Source organism: Botryllus schlosseri, chromosome 4 (genome assembly GCF_051294905.1).
Source record: "Botryllus schlosseri isolate E-star chromosome 4, Bs_hap1, whole genome shotgun sequence".
NCBI lineage: Eukaryota > Metazoa > Chordata > Ascidiacea > Stolidobranchia > Styelidae > Botryllus > Botryllus schlosseri.
This window is the reverse complement of record NC_137239.1, coordinates 566,324-582,340: the sequence shown is the minus strand read 5'-3', so window position 1 is coordinate 582,340 and position 16,017 is coordinate 566,324. Positions and strand designations below refer to the sequence as shown.

The 16,017-nt window shown below is 40.7% G+C and overlaps 1 protein-coding gene across 3 annotated transcripts in view; it reads right to left on the bottom strand.

Annotated features, from left to right (window-relative positions):
- LOC145437854 (uncharacterized) overlaps positions 1–14,916 on the bottom strand; it is a 28,969-nt gene extending 14,053 nt beyond the window's left edge. For 2 of the 3 annotated variants that reach the window (XM_080315200.1, XM_080315201.1), the window contains exons 1-3: positions 14,823–14,916; positions 8,351–8,503; positions 1,966–2,175 (exon numbers count right to left, since the gene is read on the bottom strand). In XM_080315200.1, coding sequence (XP_080171326.1) covers positions 1,966–2,175; positions 8,351–8,503; positions 14,823–14,901 — 442 coding nt within the window. In that variant the 5' untranslated portion in view covers positions 14,902–14,916. The remainder of the gene's footprint in view (positions 1–1,965; positions 2,176–8,350; positions 8,504–14,822) is intronic. The other variant, XM_080315202.1, reaches the window with a different exon arrangement.
- Between the last annotated feature and the right edge of the window lie 1,101 nt (positions 14,917–16,017).

The window sequence follows — 16,017 nt, the reverse complement described above, 5'->3', positions numbered from 1 at the left end:
CTCTAAATGCTCGGAGGGGATCCGTGGAACCACTGATGTAGATGAATTGGTATGGGACACTTCGAAGTGGTGTCACGGGGCCTACGACCCTTACGGCCTTATCAGGTACATTGCGTTTGCAAGAGCTAACAGGCCGATGTTCGCCAAACTGAAATTCGCCTTTATGCACGATTTCGCTTCTCGCTACCAGACGCTTCGCCTCAGATAAGCTGATTGTATTCGTATAGCTGGCCAAATCATTACCTTATAGTCGTGTCCAGCCTAATAGTATAAGACTTTAAAAACGACAGCATAAAACATCTCTGCCAGCCTTCTACTCGAGAACTCGCTTTAAAATGCGATGAGCATGAGCATTAGGGCTGTTCAAAAATAACTTTTTTTCCCGGATTCCAGCCATTCACTGATTAAATTGTCAGGTTACCCTAAAAAATGCTGCACACCAAATTTGGTTCAATTCTAACGAGTATAGGACTCCGCAGAACCAATTAAAATTTTTAATTTATTATGGAAGATTTAAAACAAAAATTTCAAATTTTTCTGCCAACCCCATGAAATTGTTGAGCTGTCTTTAAAGACGTTGCAAAACAAATTTGAGTCAATTCCGACCAGTAGAAGCGGAGTTATGTGAGTTTTTCGTTGATAAATCGCGGATTATCAACCAATCAAGGATAATGCGAGGATTATCATCGAAAAACACACATAACTCCGCTTCTACTGGTCGGAATTGACTCAAATTTGTTTTGCAACGTCTTTGAAGACAGCTCAACAATTTCATGGGGTTGGCAGAAAAATTTGAAAATTTTTTTTTAAATTTTCCATAATAAATTTGAAATTTTAATTGGATCTGCGGAGTCCTATACTTGATAGAATTGAACCAAATTTGGTGTGCAGCATTTTTTAGGGTAACCTGACAATTTAATCAGTGAATGGCTGGAATCCGGGAAAAAAAGTTATTTTTGAACAGTCCTAATGAGCAATGAGCATGCGTCTCGTCGTAAGAGAAGCGAAATCAAAACAATCGCCATTGTCACGTTGAGGGTAATCGTCCGATCAAAACAATCGTCCCTTGTTACGTCGAGAGTAAACGCGAATTCATGTTTTGTGAGAGTCCGCCTGTTAGTTCTTGCAAGTGTCATGTACCAGACAAGGCCGAGAATATCGTAGGCCCGGCTGTTTGACTAAGCTTTGCTCATTTTGCTTATCACGTCCGTCAATCTGGATCAACGTCATTAAAAAGCTTTACCGCTAAATTGCCATCGGTAAAGGCCGCATTCCTAATCCGCGAATGAGTGGGTGATCTCGAAGGTGCCAAACATATTTGACAAATTACGACGACTTAATTTATGATGCGGCGGATTCCACCACCCCTAATGTTTTAGGTCCGGTATAGTACCGTTAGAGCGCTGTATCCAAAGTATTGTGACTTGAAAGAAAGAGACTCTGAGACTTCCAATGGGGTTTCACACACGTGAAGCGACTCGAATTAGTGAAGTGTTTTATAGCAGTGCGTTTGCACTTGATACGGTTCTTTTGACTCGGATATCACGATGCTATCATACGCCGCGATGTAGTTATTTGGTCGTCAGCATTTCGGGACCTCCACTGAGTTGAATGACAATTTTTGACCAATCGATATGTTTTATTCACTGGTTGATTTTCATCAATTAGGAACCGTCCCATCTTTGATTCTACGAGCTTATGTAAAAACAAAAATATGCCCAGAACTTCGCATGAGTCATTTCGGACTTGGTGGCATATGTTCCTGAAATAATTGCTCTGTGAAGTGATTCGACGTAGAGTACGCACAGAAGACATCGACATATTTGGGCTGCCAATAGGGTAAACACATTTTACGAACATGTCTCGGTATAATAGCCATGAGAGCGTGATTTCAATACATATTCAGAATGTTGCATAAATTTAGATGAGGAAGCCCAATAGCCAAACAGTTTTGAAAATTTTAACCTGCTGCTGCTGTTGCTACTGCTTCTGCTGCGGCTTCTGCTTCTTCTGCTGCGGCTGCTGCTTCTTCTGCAGCAGCTTCAACTTCTTCTGCTGTTGCTGCAGCTTCTGTTGCTGCGGCTGCAGCTTTTTCTGCAGCTTCTTCTGCTGCTGCAACTGCTGCTGCATCTACCCTTTTCAATTCATCAATCGTTGGCTTGAATTGTTCCCATTCTAAAATTCCAATTGTAACTTTTATAATGTTTGCTGCGCATTAGATAAACCGTGATTTGGATCGCAGTTTTATCATTTCCCGTCCCAGGTGATTCATTTAGATTTTTAAGAAAACATATATCATTACTCGCACGACACCTTCCTATTTTTTCATTGTGGCGCAATTTTTGTGGTGTATTGAACTGATAAAATTGCTACTAAACCGCACCGAACCGAAACGATCAAGAGCGGATCGGATTTTATGAGTAAAATAATCAAGCTCTCGGAATTATGTTCGAAATCGGCATTCCATATCATTAGATGATGTAAAAATATACCAATGATTTATTAGCAATCCATGAATGTGAGTTGTTCTTATGATTATGTTCTTATGATAGCGAAGATAGCAAATTGAATGAAAGCAGTGTTAAGATCAACACTAACCCCCGAAGATCTACTACTTTATCGAATTCCTTCTTTTCATTGCGATATTACGGTAATACCTTACGCGAGACATTATCGAGATTTGGATTCGAGGCGCGCCCTCCTTGTGAACGTGAAACCATCTTAAGGGCGGCGCGAAACCGCCTCAGAGAAATTTTGTGTCTTGAACTGTCATTATTGCAGCATACAATACGTTTATGTTGCCAAATTTATTCCACTCGAAGCTTTTCGATGGGCTATCTTCGGGAGCGACCGCCAGTAAATGAGGTTAACAAAGTTCGTCAGTTGAACAGCTTATAGTGAATAAATTGCGAATATGAATGTGTTGTTCGTTGCAAAAGTTCGAAATGTGGAAAAAAATTCGTTATTGTGACGTAATAATGACAATAACACGGAGTCGCGAACGGCAGTAAACACCACACACAAAATCAGCTGGGCACTAGATTAGTAAATTGATGGAAAAATTCGCCGTTGTCAAGTAATCATGATGACCATGGTACAAATCCATAGATACGAAGTGTTCCACACATGAATTAGACGCATATGAATGATATACTGCATGATTATTCAACGAAAATCAATGAAACAAATTCAACAGAGTAAGAAAAAATCAAATATTGTCGCTTTCAAATCGTACGACATCAAAAAAATTATCTTTCGATTGTACACAACCCATCCAACATTAGTTTCTTGTGTGTGGCATCTTGCTCACTACCGTACATCTTCAACCAAACAATAGGGGGTTGTTCACTATCCATGTGCAGCATAGTTCATTTCTGCGCATGCAGTGGAATGCGGCAATGCCAAGAGATTCGCCATAAGCTTCCCTAGTAAAGGGAATTTTGATTTACCGAATCCATTGTGCACAGATTTGTCAAAATTCTGTTGGAGGGCATTGACTGATAACCTTCAGCTCATTTTGCGAATTTGCCAAAGCAGCCCACTCTTCCGACGAATCGTCAAATTCATCAAATAATATCACAGTGGGAAATTTGATTGATTTTACTTTTCTTTGTGTTGATAAGGATGTTGTAGTATAGATAACGTATAGGTTAGTTATCTATAGTTATAGCCGACGTACGGCCCTAAGGTGTCGCTATGGCTCCTTCACAGTCCCGCCGAGCAAGGAAGTGACCTCAGTGTCATTGTTACATCATTGCGGTAACTGGATCTGACGTATCGTGGTGCAATTCACTGTTCAGTGCACGGGCGTTAATGGTAGGACCGTCTTAGCATTAGTTCAGTTATTAGAATAGGATTAGTAAGGTTATTGCATTACTAGAATATGGTTAATTCATTCATTGTTTCACTGTTTTGATATCTAGTTACAGTCGAAGTAAATCTATAAATATATTAAACTAAGAAACCCGGTAGACACATTGTCAAGTAAGATGCTTTGTATTTGACTGGCTTAGGACGTATTTGTAAATGCTTATAGTATTTCATTTTTAATAGAAAACACGCACCAACAAAGCGAGTCTTTTTCTCTGTGCCGAAAGGGAATATAAGCAGTCAGATATTTCAATCCACCCTGTGGCTCGATCTGCGGGTTGCGGCTATAATACAGATGTTAATGGATTCAATACACTCAAGTACGAAACTATCCTGTTGTCGGCAAATGAAAATCTTGTCCGAATCTGCAGAGTGAGTTCAACAAGAAACGACAGACCATCAGAGCGAAATCGCTCTTCATTTTTCCGATAGCTCAAAAGTACAGATTCACAGCGCACCCTGTTACGTAATAATTGCTTGTTACTGAACCACCACATAGAGTTGTTGAAAACAAACACAGCCAGAGAGAGTCAGTCAGTCAGTATGCTTTTATTCATCTCACCAACAAACACAACATGTAAATTGGTATGGGTTGGGAGACGACGGGGGATCAGTAGGTCTTAGATTCAGTCGCCACCCAGCGGAATTATAAATGAGCAAATATGGCAAGATGTAAGTCTATCAAAACTAACGATTATGGCGGTTACCACTAACCAGTGGTCATAAAAATAACAAAAGAATGCGAATGCGAGTATGAACGGCGGCTTTTGTCGCCCGGGCTATGACAACCTGCGGCTAACAGCAACGAAATATTTTCGATTATGTAATAACTGGAAGTTATTACTGAAGTAATCAATTATTCCGGCGGGGTCGTTTGTCGTGTGTCGTTAAAAAGGTTGTGCATTAAATTCTGCATGAAGTGTATTTAACGTACATTTATGCTACTTCGGCAGGTCGTATTATTGTAACATAAAAATATACATAGCCTAATTGCAATTTATTATTAAATTATCAACTTGCTGTGGAAGTATAGGGCACCACCGAAACGAATCGTAAAATCGTAATGGATTAAGTACTTAGTGCAGCACATCAGTCTTTGGAAAGTCATCCGTGAAGTCATTGTACATTACATAGTGTAAGAGAACTATTTGAAGCTATCCCAGAATGGGTATATTATCCCCCCCACCTGGAACTAAAACCCCAATCACACAGTGGTCATGATGTACAGCAGATTTATACGATCTACCAAGTTCCCAATTGCTGGGGAGCTCGAAGGGGTTCAAAACTATTTCGTTAGTCGTTTCTATATGGGGAGATTTATTCAATTGAAAATTTCGTTTCGCTTCATATGTCCCTACCGGTCTCGATTTGAATATTAATGATGGTAACAAAAAAATGCGAATGTTTTAGAAGAATAGGCATATCGGCGCCAGCCTCTGATCTAGGTGCCGCAAATAATAATAGTCAAACATATTCGGGCGGACCCGTGGGTATAATGACTTCGTTACATGGTGTTATTTAGTGACCTCGTATATGCAATGATGACAAAAGGTAGTGAAATCGTCCAAACGTACTAAACTAAAAGACGCACATGCTTTAAAATTGGTATTTCCTCATTTTCTCTGTTTCCTGAAGTTCAGATTGCCGGGACAAGAACATTCGGCGCCAGCCATTAAGGCGCCTATGGAATATTAAACGTAGGTCTATATGTATTGAAGTTTTCTGTCAGCATAAGGGGAGTCTTTTTCGGCCAAGGGTTTCTCGCTGTCGATCGTTCCGGCACACTTCTCAGAGTCGCATGTTACATAACCTAAAACAGTGGTTCTTAACATTTTTCGACTCACCGCCTCCGAATCAATCTCGAAACAAATTTTCACCCCGCCCCCCCCCGTATTGAAGGAACCGAAAAAGAAGACATATAAACGGAATATTTGCTCACGTGAATTTCTTGGCCGTGTTAATTAAATATATCTCACTGCATATCCTAACATCTGGCCCTCCATCTCCCCCTGTCGCACCCCTTGGTATTTTTGCACCATTGGTTATCAAAATCGCCCACTGGGGGGGGGGAGGCGATATCGCCCACTTTGGGAACCACTGACCTAAAACTTTATACGTCTTGGTGTGAAGTGGCGTGCTAATGGCCATCGCCCATTTCTATAAATCATGCGTGTTTTTCTTGTGGATGGATACCCAATATACAAGATGATATAGGCAATTGTAAAAAGTTGCATAAAAAAAACACTAATTTATGTAAACTCACGAAATAATTTTGGGCCCCCTTGGCGCTCCCCTCCCCAAATAGTGACAGGCATACGAGTCCTGTTTAGTCGAATAATAAATTGCCAATCATGACTTCCAGAGTATATTCGAATTCGTTGCTATCAACTGATACTAACATTCAACTCTTAAAATCGTTTCAAATTGTAAGACAACAGTTCCAATGAGTTACGCTATGAGCCAACTATCTGCGACTTGGCGGTCAGTTTTCACTGAAGCTCCATCGCATCGCAAGACCTCTCATTATAGTAGTGAAACGGTCTCTGAAGACTCTGCCGCTACAATAAAAGCACAATCCACCGACAACTGGCGATCTGAAGTAGCCTACGTGCAATTCACGACATTGGGATACTACTAATTAATATATATAATTATTTTCGAGCGTAAGATTGACTTGACGAACATCATGTTGAAAAAATCCATATCTTAAGGACAAAAACCTAGAAACCCAGGTGATGCTCGAAAAACCCATATTTGGGTGGAAATACCACCCGATAGTGGGTGGCATATCTGAGCACTTGTTTTCTCAGTTCTCCTTTTTTATTTCTCGTGCATGAGGGAAAAATGAAGAGGGATTGTTCCGCAATATGATACCGAAACTGATTGAATGACGCTATCTGTGGTTCTCAACAGGGGGTCTGCGAACCATTTTCAGGGGAACCGCGAAACCTCTAAATTTGTAAAATGATTGCTAACCTAAATTGTATTTTTTTATTAGGTAAGGCATGGCACAGATTCGCTTCGTACTTGCTAAAACTTCAGGACTCAAATCATTAACATGGTTTGGTTGTCTAAGATGACATATCCATCTGTGCAAACTCCATTTCATTATCAAATTGCCAATAGCCTGCCGATAGAAACATATTGCTTTTTAGAGATGTTTTAATGGGGTTTGTGGAAAATGAAATGTTGGAGATAGCACGGTCAAACAGGGTGACTTCTAAATGTTCGCAAACCATTTGGGATTTGAAGATGTTCTCAGCAAATTAGTAAACAGCAGTCGTTTGAAATAAGAATCATTGAATTTTTTTCCTAATCCATCCCAATGAAGGAATTGAAACCTCGTCACGAAATCCTTTGTATCCGGTGATATATAACCACTATAAACAACTTCAAGATGATATGCTAGATAGCGATGACTATGCTGGACGTGATATATTCGTTAAAAACGGACACCAAAACTGTTGTCGGAAGGGTTACGCGGTAATATTACTTGCGCCACCACGTATCTTTGTGGAAATGGATTTTCGGCACTCTTAATACCAAATCGAAACGCGGAATTCTAAGACACTAAATACAGATTTTCGCTTCGAATTAATAAAAGCCTACACAATTTCTACATATAGTGTGATGTTTGTAGCTGTTTATCACTAGCCTACATTTAATATTTGCACAAGAGAGATGACGGCGGGACGATAATTGAGCTAATTTTGAACGAAAACATGAGGGGTCCGCGGGGATGCTGACGGTTCAAAGGGGGTCCGCGAAAACAGAAAGGTTGGGAACAGTGGTGGCCCTACGAACGGGGGGGGGGGGCGAGACTTACCGGGGGGCCCTATAAGTATCTAACCGTAACTTATGGGGGACTCCGCCCCCCAGACCCCCCTTTCGCATCTCTTATTATTATTATTATTATTATTATTGCATGTGTGCAAGGATAGACTAAATCAAAACTAAGGGATTCTACCGTATGCAGAGACGTGATGATTATCGGGATACGGGACTTTTCTAACAAATGCAGAGATTTGATGATGATTGACACCTCTGTACGGAATCATATTCTTGCTTGGTACACCGATTTCCATGTTTATTCGTTATTATCCTAAAAAAAACACATAATCCGAATAGGGGGGGCCCTTCAACCAGGGGGGCGGGCGACCGCCCACCTCGCCCACCCCAAAAGCCACCACTGGTTGGGAACCACTCGATTGAGTGACGGTTGCCGGATGGGACACTTGTTTTTATATCGCACTGTTAATTGATTCTTGTTGGTAATTTGCAACTTATGCATAAATGTAACTTTTGTTAAAATTGAGTGCGACTTTCTCACGATTTCACTGCAACAAAAACTTTTCCTAGTAATTAATCATTCTCGGACAGCAATATCTAGCGATGGCGAGTACTCTATTGGGTATCAGATCACTAAAACCATACGACTGTTGCCTGTGAAAAAATAGTTTCATCACGATTATGCACTAACCTGCTCGTAATTTCGCTTGAGACGAGACGCTAAATAAGAAAGTGCCGATAATGCCCAGCATTGTGAGCAAAATTGCGCCGAAGATCAAAATGACGAGTTTTGACCATTTACAGGTCAACCCCGGCTCCGTGCCGCGTGTCCGTCGCGGTGTTTCTATATGAAATTATAATAAAATTACGTTAACAAAGTTGTATTTAACGTATGGGGAGGTCATAGTTCAGTTATCACGGAGGGTTGTTCAAAAGTGTTTGCATATCATAGAAAGATTTTTCTAGGCTACTGTCGTTCTGGGAAAAGTCTCCCGTAGTAGAATTGAGAGGCGAGTATATTGTCTCGTGGCCGGCCACAGCATAGTGTCATATGGTGAGGAGGTGGACTCAAGCAAATCTCACGGCTCAGTGAAATTGGTTTACGTTACACTTTCCATTTGACTGAAGGCACTTTGAAGGTAGTTTTTTTACCGGCTTTCCGAGCATCAAAATTGAATAAACGGGTATCAATAGAAAGCTGCCGCTGTACTGATTACGAAAATAGAAATTTTATTTCGCTCGTGGCACTGGAACCCCCACAATCAGCCTCAAATTTTTCATTGTTATGGAGAATGCCATGGTGACGCAACAAGGCTGTCTGGCGAAACGAGAGCGTTTGTCAGGAGCAAATGATGGCTACGTGGCCAGAGTGAGTTCTAGAAATCCTTGGTATAGCAGTACGATAATCAGATATGCATATATAATAGGGTTGCCATACGTCCGGAATTTCCCGGACATGTCCGGAATTTCACTGTTAAAACTGCGTCCGGGAGGAATTTCTAAAATATGCCTAAATGTCCGGAATTTTGAAGTAAGTTCATAATTTTTTCCTAAAGCAACATAATCAATATAATTTTTGAGCAGATTTATGCTACATGAAATTTTTCTTCGCGCTGCGCGCGATTTAGTAACACATATATTGATTTTAATATGGGGACTACCACCCTCGCAAAAACTGCAATCAAAAATAAACAAAAATAACATTAAGTTACAGAAATAAGTTTAACTGTAATCGCAATTACAGGATAACGGTATATTTATAGAGTCGGTTTAGGCTGTTTGGACATATATGACTTAACGATGTACAAGATAGCGTAAACCGACATGACAGCGTAATGATGAAGTGTCCGGCTTCTTGGTCGGTAGGTCGTGGGTTCTATCCCCGGCCGGGTCAGACCAAAGACCTGATCAGTAACGCTGGTATCCATGACGCTGGTATCCATCCCGCTTGGCGCATTGCGATAGTATGGAGGGGTGGTGCAAGACTTAGAAAGCCGTGAAAGGCTATATCTGCACCTTCCTTGTCCAGCAGCATATGCTTATTGACATAATTCATTCAAGTCATTTAACGACCAGATGCATATAGTAAGCCCTCAGAAGTTGTATCGCTTACCCTACGATCGGCTCAAGATCAGTGTTTATTTGGGCGGGAGTGGGCTGGAAAATGTGGCTTCGGCCCTGGTTACAACTTACAACACACAACCACACACTCCTGAAGCTGAACCGGATCGTGACCACCTCTAGTCGATAGACAAAGCTTTTCTAGTGTGACGTCATATTGACCCATAATGTGCTCGATACCTCATTTTGAAATCCGCTAGTGGGCGCTAAAGAGCGTCCGGAATTTGTGTTCCAAAAATATGGTAACCCTAATATATAACCGTACATCGCGGACTCATCATAGACCTATATACAGAAATGAAGGATTGCATCAGCCAGGCATTATCCAATTCACAGCTATTCGGCTATACGAAAGATAACAAAGTATTGAATTGTTAGCAACTACATGTATATGGCATATATGGCTCTTTTGCGTATAACATATGGCTCTTTGCCAAATATTTATTTTTGTACTGAATTGATCAATATTGCAGCGACGTGTTGGTAAATTTTCATCATGGCCAAAATAATTATTCTCGTGGCAGTATAAACATGTCTTTGAGAGGTAAAGACAATGCCGTCTTCGGGTTTTGGGGCGCGGATCCCCTCTTTCCAAATTCACAAATTTAGGTAACTGTCACGCCGGCGGTCAATATCACTCGCGAATTCTATGTACCCGACTCGAAATCTCGAATTGTGCGATACGTAGATTAGACAAATTCAAAGAGCATAGTAGACATGGCGACGCCCATTTCTAAACGCAGTTTCCAAATACACGTTGTCTTCCTGATCTACGGCGCGAAACGAGCTGTTGTGGACAGGAAATTCACAATTACAAACTCGAATTACAAACAACGCCATAGCTATCCACGTTCTAGATTGGTAAGTATAGCTCTGTGTAGTACTGGCAATAAAATGTATGAGGTAGCGCAACGTTGTGTTACCGCCGAATGGTTTGAGAATCGAGAGGTCGATAAGTATTTAGATTTTCGGAATCAATGTGACAGTCACATTCGAGAAATATCAGTTATAATAAATTATAGCTACTTACGGTGAATTGCGTTATCAATGGCGGGGCTTGGCCCGTCTGTGCCTTACCTCTCGTTTCGAACGTTATTTTCGATCGATAAATAACAGTTTTTACAGAGAAAATAAGGCGCACACGAGAAATCCCTTGCTCATACCAGACAGTCACTATATATTCACAAACGGAAAGCTGGATATTTCAAGCAAATGTTTGTAGCAAAGCAAGTAAAACTTTTGAGATTGTCAAGGTGCATGCTCGTTTAGTGTTGATTTTTTATGCTGCTAGCGCCATGCATGGGGTGGCTCGTAGTTGAGCTGCAATAAATTTGAACCAAAGATGATATAATTAAGTGAAAATTGTAATATTTGAAAAATGTTTACAGTGCAGAACCTACCAAGGTTCTGTTGTGAGCACGAACCTCTAAATTTCCGAGGTTCACACACAGAACGCAAACGTGAAACCTCACGTTCACACCATCCCTACTGTATACTCGACTTCGAAAACGAAACTACTACCCTATTCAGTTAGTGACAATCTTGAAACTTACTGCAGTGTTAGATGACATCATAAACATATACAATTCGAAAGCTAGTCGCTCATCTGGGTATTCAACACAATCAAAATCAACATAGACCGATACCGGCTTTTGCGAAAAACCGTTATTGGCTAGGTTGCGCGGCGTGCGCACTGCGCACCTATACATTATCGACTCGCTAACGAAATTACTAATCCAACTGTGTAGGCACAGCCTTCAAACTTCGCACAGTATTAGAACGCATAATCCGAATAATGGATACGAAATCTCGTTATCTCTCCCGCTGTTGAAACACCTTCAAAATCTATAGAGCAATGCCGGCTTTTGCGTAAAATCTGTTACGCAGGTATAGGCTGGATGTTATATCAGCACACACTTCTATATTCCATATACAACTCGACTTCAATAACAAAATTACTGCCATAATTCTGGAGTAAAATATTTGACACCACGTACAGAGTTAGAATATCTAATCTGGATATTCCATACAAAATCTCGTTGTCTCTCGACGGGCAACACCTTCAGAATTCAAGGTTGTTACTCAAATGGTTAGTGCAGTAATTGCGTTTTCGAAGTTGCGTGTATGTGTATCTTGTATAGGTGTGTGCTAAGTGCGCTATCGCTTATTAGATTTACGCAACTGTCGGTATTGCCCGGTTTTGAGTTTGGCGGTGTTCCATACGTCCAATTTACGTACGAGCTATTTCAATTATTCGTGATCTAACTATGTGCGAAGTGTCAAGGTTGACACTCTATGACAGGGTAGCAATTCCGTTGTCGAAGTAGTCGAATATGCAATGCACATGTGCATATTATGCATAGGTGTGCGACGTGCTTTAATATGACATCTATCCTACCTGAGTAACAGATTTTACGCAAAAAAAGCAGATTTTACACAAACACAAACACAAACACAAAATGGAAGGGTGGGAGTGCGCGAGCATAAGTCCTCGGTACACAAATAGCCAAGAAAATGAACTTTACGAAATGCATTGTCCTATGGCGACCTGTCCGCCACTTCCGTTGTTGTTTGACAATAATATTGATACCATTCCCAGATAGAAAGTCAACCGCGCAAGGGACACCATTGGTGTACATGAGGAGAATGCGCGGGGGAATGAAGTCGAAAGTGAATGTCTTAAGTCAAAATCTATGAAATCAATCAATCAGGTTTATTAATATTTTCATCGTTTCGAAAACATCACAAGACTGCGATACAATGAAAAGATAGAAAGGTGTCGAAACAACTTGGAGTAGCCATTAAGATCAGACACCCACTTAATCTATGCGAAGTAAATGAGAGGCATGCACACTGAATGAAAAGTAATGCCGAGAATATAAGACGCAAGCGACAAAATGAGGTGTCAAGTGGCGGAGGGCGAGGTCGATGTTAGGTCGTGGTCCGGTAATTCTGAAGACTGGCTAGTATTGATTTAGAAGAAATTGCTTGTATTTCGACTTGAATTCGGACAAGAGCATTGATAACGCGTCGTAATTGAGTGTAAGCCTTCTTCAATAGGTGATAATCACCACTATTGTGTGTGCTATAATCAGGGTTGTCATACCGTCCTTATTTCTAAGATTTGTCCTTATTTTGAAGGGCCAGGTCTTAGAAAACTCAACTATCCTTATTTCTAAGAAATGTCCTTATTTTCGACTTGCGTCCTTATTTTGTCTTATTTTCAACAACTATACAGAACTTCAATCGTTTTTCTCTGGTATCTGTGTTGCATAATATTTCAAAATTATGCTTTTTCGTCGAGATTTTGTGACATCATAAAGGAAATGAGCTCCCGTGCCGTGCACATCACAGGATTTTACTTCTAAGGGGCGTGATAGCTAGGGCAGTGAGTGGTCGTATAGCTGTTTTGGCTGTACCAAGCTATCGTACCGGACGTCATTTTAGCAGTAAACAGCAGATTGCCGAGTTTCTGCTGTTTAGTCTACACTACAGCATAATAAGCTGTGAAGAAGGCAGCATTTATGGCGTATTAGTGAAAAAGCGCGCAGTGAGGTCGACCCTTGGGCAGTGTTGGGATGACTCGAGTCACCTTTTTCCAACGACTTGACTTGACTCGAGTCACTTTGCTAAAATGACTCGACTTGACTTGACTTGGCGTGTCAGAAAAGTGGATTGACTCGTGACTCGGAGCAAAATTCACGAGTCAATTTCAAGTCATCAAGTAATCGGTGTCGATAAAAATCACCGTATCTTGCATATGTTCGGGTAGTTCGCGAAACGCTGGTGTAAGCCGGGAGAGCGACCAATCATTCAAGGATCGTGCGTTTTACTGAGCCTCCAATGTTCTTTCACAAAACGAAGTGATCGAAGCTTACAGCTTACCTTGTCGTAAACTAGTAGTAGCCTAAAGTAATAGAATAGTATAATATCTATTTTTATTCTCTGTTCTTACCTTACCCAAACCTCTTGTTTTATTGAAATTGAATTCGAATATAATTTATCTACTCCTCAACCATCTTATTATATCATATCAATATGTAAATGGGTTATGTATTGCATCTCATCAATTTGTTTTTCTCTTCTCTATTTTGGTTGATAACTATAAACTGAGGCTATGCAATTACTTACGTAGTTCAGCAGTTCTACGTATATGTGAGCTATACTGCGCCTTCTTGGGTGTAACCCTATATTCGTTCATCGGTTCAGAATCAATGACTTCTCGATCTGTATTTCAGAAAGCTAGCAAAATGCAATGACGTAACCTTGCCTCATACTCCGAAAAGCCCACTTGACTTGAATTGTGACTTGACTCAACTTGAATCGAGTCACCTCCAAAAATCGAGTGACTTGACTTGACTCGAGTCACCTTCGAAAATCGATTGACTTGACTTGACTCGAGTCAAAATGTGCAATGACTCGAAATGACTCGTGACTCGAAGGTAGAGACTTGATCCCAACACTGCCCTTGGGGTAAAAAGTTTTAAATCATTGATAAAGTTATCTAAATTATATTGCACATATAGTTCTGGCTACTAATAAGGCTAAATCTGATTAGTTAAAATGAGCAGGCGTAAAAACGTTTTTCGTGACGATTATGAAAGATAATTCAAGGGTATCGCTCGAAGCTTGAAGGGCGAGTGTTTCGCACATTGCAAATTGCAATATCTGCTATTGTGGCATTTATCTGAAGGCCTCATAGAAAAGACCGTTATTTCAACTCACATTGGTACCCAAAAACACAAGTGTTCTATAATGATTTTTCGACTGTCCTTATTTTTGGGTCCATGTAATGATGTTGTCATCTTTACGACATGATTTAGGTGTTATGAAGTAATTTACGTCAGGTCTATCGGCGATTCGGAACTGATATGAGCAAGTATTATTATCATTGGCTGGGCGTTTTTATATTGTGACTAACATACATATGAGTGCCGTGAAAAAAGTGGCTTGAAATAAAGGCTTGTCTGTCGCAGAACTCCCCAAGTTGAACATAATTTATCATCGAAATGCCAATGAAATAGCCTACATAATTAACATACCTTCCAAACCTGTCGATCGCATTTCTGGCAGTGAGTTGCTCTTGTGAACTGCCTTCAATAAACCGTTATAAAACAACATCCAGTGCGAATTTTGTGGTCTGTAATTTGATTGTTACGTCATAGTGGAACAGTTTGTGGAGAAAAATTGACAGACTGCTGACTTCTGATTGATTGTTGAATTACTAAAAAGTTAGGGTGCGGGGGAAAATTCGAGACGGCGCATGTGTTCAACGGATTTTGCAGTATGAGAAGTGAATTTTTATGAATCCTTTGGAAGTATTCGAGATGGCGATAGCTGCTAGTGTATGCGATTGCGCATGTTTATTATTTATTGCGCATGTTTATCGTTTAGTTCAATCGTGCCCAACCTGTGGTACGCGCAGGTCTTCCAGGTGGTACGCGAGTAGATTCTGTTTTTTAGACCGAAGGGAGGTATTAGCTCGGGTTGGTTTTTTTTTGGTTTTTGAAGCTGTCGTCGTGGTACGTTCGTCGTCGTAGGTACGGCGCAATCCTACCGATGACGGCATACGGGGTAGATATCTAGTCGTAAAGCATTGGGATTCTTACCTTAACCAAATTCCGTTTTAATATATTTGGCCACAAGAATATAAAATAGATCCACTACAGAAATCATATACTGCGCCTTAAAATGAGCAGTTTATTTCCTGTTTCGCTGCCTTTGGCAGCTCAACGCATTTTTACCGCCTTTAGCGCGCGTAGCGTATGTCGGTGGTTCGCGAGCACTGTAAAAAACAGTGGTCGGGAACCTTTTTTGTCCGAAGAGCCATATTGACCCTATTTTTTCCATCTCGACTCCCAAATAGCCATACATGCCAATCAACTGTTACGTCACAATTGAAAATTCGTGACGCCATGGTAGCAATAAGTATTCGGCGGTAACATAACATTGCGCTACACGCATACATTTTATCGCCGGTGCGGTACTACAGTGCTATACTTAGTTGCCAATCAAGAACGTGGATAGCCATGGCGTTGTTTGTAATTCGAGTTTGTATAGTGAATGTCACATCCATAACAGTTCATTTCGAGCTGTAGATCACGAAGACAATGTGTTTTGAAAACTGCGTTTTGAAATGTGAGTGGAAAAGGTTGGGGACCACTGGTTTAGTTGATGACGTTTATAGAGGAATCAGTTCGCAATTTAACTGTACTGATTTGTGTTTGGTTTTTCTAG